The 6,103-nt window shown below is 61.1% G+C and overlaps 1 protein-coding gene across 1 annotated transcript in view; it reads left to right on the top strand.

Moving 5' to 3' along the window:
* The window catches only part of KCNAB2 (potassium voltage-gated channel subfamily A regulatory beta subunit 2), a 41,085-nt gene that overhangs the window by 29,580 nt on the left and 5,402 nt on the right, over positions 1 to 6,103 (top strand). The window contains exons 8-11 of the mRNA XM_029945936.1: positions 238 to 324; positions 1,021 to 1,065; positions 3,928 to 4,013; positions 5,794 to 5,914. Coding sequence (XP_029801796.1) covers positions 238 to 324; positions 1,021 to 1,065; positions 3,928 to 4,013; positions 5,794 to 5,914 — 339 coding nt within the window. The remainder of the gene's footprint in view (positions 1 to 237; positions 325 to 1,020; positions 1,066 to 3,927; positions 4,014 to 5,793; positions 5,915 to 6,103) is intronic.

Raw genomic sequence — 6,103 nt, 5'->3', positions numbered from 1 at the left:
TGGCACCACGTGGGCCCCCAGGGAGTCCAGGAGGGCACCCCTTCATTCAGTCACAGAGCATCTGGCCTGTGGACCCCACCACACAACTCCCCACTTTGGGGCCTGCGCCCACCTCGGTCCTGGCTTTTCTTCACCTCAGATGGCACCTGCCCACAGGTGTCCCCATGTCACTTGTGCACGGGTGAGGGCCCAGGACATCAGTGAAGATAGTGACCGTCCCCCCTGACCCCTCCCCAGGTCTGAAAGCCTCCCTGGAGCGGCTGCAGTTGGAGTACGTGGACGTGGTGTTTGCCAACCGCCCGGACCCCAACACGCCCATGGAAGGTGGGTTCTCCACGGGGCCCCGGGGCCGGGCCGTGCGGCTGCAGGGGGTGGGCGGGCCGAGGGTCCTGGCCTTGGGGCCGCACCCCTGATCCGCGCCCAGCTCCGCGCCCCCTCCCAGGTTCAGAATGGTATGGAACGTTCTCTCCTCTTGGCTCTTACTATTTCGTAGCTAAACTGAGTCACGATGTGACAGCTGCTTGCAACCCTGGGTTCTTGTCAGCCCGCTCCCGTTCTGCCGGGAGGTTCTGGGGGCCTTCTGCTCCGCGGGATAAATTGTTACTCAGAGGAGAAAAAAAATGTGCCGTGCTCTGAAAAGCAGTTTGGGTTTTTTTGCTGCTTATTTATTCTGCCCCCTCCCGCCACCTCCGCCCTCCCGTCGCCCCGCCCCCACTTCCCGCTTCAGGCTCCTCATTCGTGCTTTGCTGCTTCAGGGATTTGGAAAATGAAGTTGTGTTTGAGTTACTTCTTTCTTCATTTGTTTATGTACATACTGCACACGCGTGCGTGTGTGTGTATATGCGTGTGTGGTCTGTGTGGTTTGTTTGGTTTTTGTTTCTTCCTTTTTTTTGTCTGTAAACAAAACGAGTATTCTGGGAAGGAGATTTGTGCGTCCCTCCCCGCTCTCTGTCACGCCGTGCCTGTCCATGTTCCCACAGCTATAAACTCTGGTCTCTTTAAATCTTTCTTTATCACCAGGGGACCCATTTAGTTCCTCCAAGGCAAGGACATTCATCATAGAAGGTACACAGTACCCTTAGCCCGACTATTGACTCCTGTGTCCAGGCTGCATTTTATGAGATAGTGGTTTTATTTACACGACTCTCTTTCCCCCCAAGACAAACTTCTCCATAAAATGCATAAAGGAAAACTAAGTGCCCTCTGAGAACATCTTGCAAGTGAAGGAAAAGCAAAGCGGTGTGGAGCCCCCCCCACCCCCGCCTGGCCCGCGCTGCCATTTCATTCCCCCTGCGCCCCCACCATGCATGACCCCCCACCCCCACCCCCGCCTTGCACTGCCGTGATCCTGGAGGCCGGCCGTCTGTCCTCCAGAGCTCCTCTTGATTTGAGGATGCTGGGATGGGCACCTGAAACCTTGACCCTGGATGGTCTGGGAGAGGGTTGGGGAGACCAGGGCCCCACAGGAGTGAACACCGCGGGGACCCCTCCGCCGCATGTGCTAAGCTCCCACCTCCAGCAGAAGCAGAACACGCCAGTGGCCAGCTGCCCCGTCAGGGCCCCCGGGCTCCCCGGCGAGCCTCGTGGCTGCGGTGGCGCTCAGGTCCCCTGGGTGGGCTGGGCCACCCGCCGCCCCCACCTGCTGCCCCGCAGCCCGACCCTCCATCAAAACGCAGGCACTGCCTCCTTGCACAAGACCTACGTGAGCAAGCCAAACCCGGAGACCCGGGGCGGGCTCCGGCCGGCTCCGTCTCCACCTGCCCCGAAGCTAAGGGCCTCTCCAGGACCCGTGCCAGTGGCAGGCTGTGGTCTCCCTGGGAGCCTGGCTGTGTTCCCCAGCGGGGGGGGCCCTGCCTGCCAACTGGTGCTGCCACCGGACCCCTCCCATGTATTATTTGTGACAAGGCACGAGGTACTGAGTTCTGGCAGCAGCTGGAAGGACCGGGCCTTCGGCTGCTGCCACCCGGCATTAAGTATTGAGGTGCAGGACAGCTGTCCCTAGTGGCCCTGTTTCTGGGGCCGCTGACACTGGCTTGGGCAGAAGAGCAGAGCGCCGGGCTCCCGTGTGGGCCGTCCACCAGCCAGCCGTGCCCGGGACCCCTCCCTCCCCAGCCTGTCGCAGGCTCTGGTGGGCTCCTGCCCCGGTGGCCCGTCCCCCCTCCCCCTGGCACCCACGGACCCCCTCTCTGCATGGAAGGGGCCCTGCAGTGCATCATGCCATTTCCCGGGGGGGCGGGCGGGCGTGACAGCTGTGCTGAGGGATGAGAGGGCACAGGGCTGGGGGACAGAGGGTGTCGGCTTCCCTCTCCGGCATGCAGGCGGAGGCCTTGGCTGAAAAGATTCGGTTCCGCTGCATGGTCGCGGGGCCCCTACGTGCGTTTCTGAGGACCTGCCGAGGACGGCGGCCAGCAGCCTGAGCTCTGGCCTGGGTGTGGGCGGATGTCCTCCCAGGACCCTCCTTGGCATTGAGTGGTGCGGGCAGTCAAGCCGGGCGGCCCGTTGGTGGTCCCTGGGGGGCGGGGTGGGGCTTCGGGCCTCCCTGCCCGCCCTCCTCCCGAGGGCGGGCAGGGAGAAGCCCAGGCCCTGACCTTGGAAGGAAGGAGAGGCCAGGGCTCTGTCTACAGGCCCGGAAGCCAAGGGGTAACTTCTCAGGGGTCCTGGGTGTACCTGCCCCAAGACCAGGAGCCCCGGCGACCTCAGCTTTCTACTGAAAGAGGGGACCTCGGCTGAAGGGGCGCTCAGGGACCCAGGGAGAGGGGAGGGGAAGCACCACCCCAAAACAGAGGTGTGGTTCTCTTCCGGAGAAGGTGCCCGACGGTCAGTGCCACTCAAGGGGGAGCTTGGTGAACAGAAAGCCCGCATTCTCCTTCCTTTCTCCGGCTCCCCTGCCCCCTGCCATCTTCAGGGACCCCAGCCCCCCCCCCATGTCGGGAGCAGACTGGGGAGAGACAGGACTTCCAGGGGTCAAGGTTGCTGCTTCGTTCTGACAGACACTTGTTCTTGAGCCCTCCTTCCTGCCCTGCCTTCGGGAGTGGGACTTGCAAGCACTGTATGGGACCAGCAAGGAATCTGACGACATAGCCCCTCTGCCCGCACAGCCGACAGACGGTTGAGATTTTTAAATCTGAGGCCAAGTACGTTGTTAAAACCACAACATCCCCGTGGACTGAAACCGCCCGGCATGGAAGCGGTGGGGAGACTACAAATGGCTGATTTTTATTTCTCAAAACCTTTGTTGAGAACTAGGAAGACTGAATTGCGGAGCTGGGGCGAAGACCCTTATCCGATCCCGGCTGGTTTGAGAATCTGGGCTGGACACAAACGGGGCTTCCCACGTCCACTTTTGGCTCTTGGGGACACATCTGGGACCCTCCAGGGCCCCGCCCGGCCCGTTGTCCTCACAGATGCCATTACTACCTCTCCATGAAGTTCTCCAGATCCCAGTGAGAACCTGGGACACCCCAAAGTGGGGAGACTAGAAACAGGCAACTTCCTGCCGCCATCTACTTCCTGTTGCTTTTTGCCAATCTGATTCTTCCCCAAACTAGAGACCCCCACCCCCCCGCCCCCATCCCAGAGTCTAGAATGACATTCTCTGATCTCACCTTCCGCTCCTCTCTCCAATCTGCCGTAGAAATGCCACAGTCCACCTAGAACCTATTTTTCAAAGATTCTGTAAGACTCGTAACCACTGGGGGAAAGTGTCTTCGAGACCAGCTGCTCGGGCTGTGGTTGACTTCTCCCTGGGTCCCCCGAAACCCCTGCCACCCCGACTCCGGAGCCAGGAAGTACACTGCTTGCAAGACGTCTTGGCAGCCCCCCCCCCCGCCTCCTGCCCCGCCTGCATTTGCAGAACGTCCCCAGGCTGGGCGCCGGGCCCCCAGCCACCCCACCCCCAACCCGCAGTGTCCCCTTCTCTCCCGACAGAGACCGTGCGCGCCATGACCCACGTCATTAACCAGGGGATGGCCATGTACTGGGGCACGTCACGCTGGAGCTCCATGGAGATCATGGTAGGGGGCCTCTCGGCCTATGTGTGTCCACGGGGCATGGGCTCCCTGCCCCGTTCTAGGGATCAACACCCCGGACTCTGGCCCGTTCGGTGCCGTTGGTCCCAATGGCACAGATAGCTGGGTATGACAGGGAGGGACAGTGTGGTGACATGTGGCAGCCACATCTGTAGGCAGGGCTCTTAACTTGAACCCCAGCGCTGTGTGCCCCTGGACGGTTGGCTTAACCTCTCTGTCTCTGAGCCCTGGTTCTCGCACCCGTAGAACAAGACAGCTAGGATGACCTAGTGCCCTCCCCCCCCCCCAGGAGGCCGTCCTGAGGACTGAGAGAGCAGGTGGGAAGCTCAGTGGAGACCCTGGAGCTCGGCCGGCACTGCAGCAGTGACTGTGCAGCCGCTTACACTGAGACTTCATGCCGCTCCAGTTGCCTTAGACTTGGGGGCCTCGTGTGGACTAACTCCCATTTAATCCTCCCAACGCCCTGGGAGGAAGTGTCACTGTCATTCCATTTCTCAGATGTGGACACTGAGGCACAGAGAGGTTAAGTAACACACCCAAGGTCACCCAGCTCGCTCTGTGCCGCGCCGGGCCTGGGCTGCCTCCAAATGTGAGAGGCTCTGGGAGCCCGGCTTCCGTCTCCTGCTCCGTGACGTCTCCCGCACTTTCAGGAAAGTGTCCCCTTCCTTGTCATTTCCCTCCAGCAGCCATGGGACTGCAGATGTCTCTTGATATCTGGGTATCCCAGAAGGGTCAGCAGGTGGCCCTGTGCCCCTCAGAGGTTGGAGAGCAGAGGCCTGGGGACTGGCTCTGAGGCTGCCTCGCCACCCCGGCCTCAGGGGCCCCTCCAGGCCTCACCCCTTCCCATGCCCCTCCTCCCAGAACTCCCCACATCCCGGTGTCCTAGGGAGGGGGTTCCTCCTCTAGTGAGTCCCAGATTTCTACTTCATCAAAAAAATGAAGCAGAATTTTCAAGTTCAACCCAGCTCTAGAAGCGTGTGGTTTTAATCAGCCCTTGGCGTCACAGCATTAATGAGCACATGCTATTTTCCTGAAGCTGCCCGGAGCCAGAACAGGGCTCCCTGAGGTGTCAGGGTCCTACTCCCATTGTACAGATGCAAAAGCTGAGTCTCAAACCAAAGAGGAAAGGGCCTCTCATGCTGGCAGGCAGGGCTTTCCCGGGAATCCGTCAGGAGACGTCAGCCCCGGCTCACACCCATCCAGTGGGAGCAGAGGGACAGACACTCTGCTGAGTCCAGGCCTTGAGCTCCAAGCCCCAGAAACGGGCTGATGCTACGTTTTCTCCTGACGCTGCCACCATCATCCCAGGCCCAGGGCCCTGGAATAATGATCATGATAAGAACAGTAACAGCCTAGCAGACAGGCACTGCCCTGAAGGCTGTGAACGCCGTTGGCTCGTTTGACTCTCACAACATAGAGGGAAACTGAGGCACAGAAGGGTGAGCTCCTTGCCCAAGGCCAACTAGCCAATAAGTGCCAAAATCCAAACTCGCTGTTGGGTTGTACACTCACCGCTCACCCCGTGCCTTCACCCCTGGGGTCCCACCTCCTTTTCCCAGCAGAGAGGGAAGGGGGACAGGCTAACAGTTTCCCCCGAGAAAGCGGGAAAGCGGTGAATTTCCGTGGAGGGGAGGAGGTGGGTGGGGGGAGCGCGGGGGAGCCAGCGGTTTCCCGGGGATGTCTTTGTGTCTCCTCCATGCTGCCCGAGCAGCCCCCAGACCCACTGACCGACAGGGACCATCCACGGTCCTATTTGTATTTGTAGGAGGCCTATTCCGTGGCCCGACAGTTCAACCTGATCCCGCCCATCTGCGAGCAGGCCGAGTACCACATGTTCCAGCGCGAGAAAGTGGAGGTCCAGCTGCCCGAGCTCTTCCACAAGATAGGTGGGCGTCCCACCGCGCCCCTCCCCATGCCCCGCCCCTTCCCTCTGCCCCGCCCCCTCGCCATGCCCCGCCTCTCCCCGTGCCCCGCCCCTGCCTCTCGCCCCGCCTCTCCACCCCTCTCCTTCGCTCCACCCCTCCCCCTCCCCCTCCCCCTCCTCCTCCTCCTCCTCCTCCTCCTCCTCCTCGCTC

This window comes from Suricata suricatta, chromosome 8 (assembly GCF_006229205.1).
Source record: "Suricata suricatta isolate VVHF042 chromosome 8, meerkat_22Aug2017_6uvM2_HiC, whole genome shotgun sequence".
In the NCBI taxonomy this organism is placed as follows: domain Eukaryota; kingdom Metazoa; phylum Chordata; class Mammalia; order Carnivora; family Herpestidae; genus Suricata; species Suricata suricatta.
Note: the sequence above shows the minus strand (reverse complement) of the source record. Positions and strands in the feature narration are given on the sequence as shown.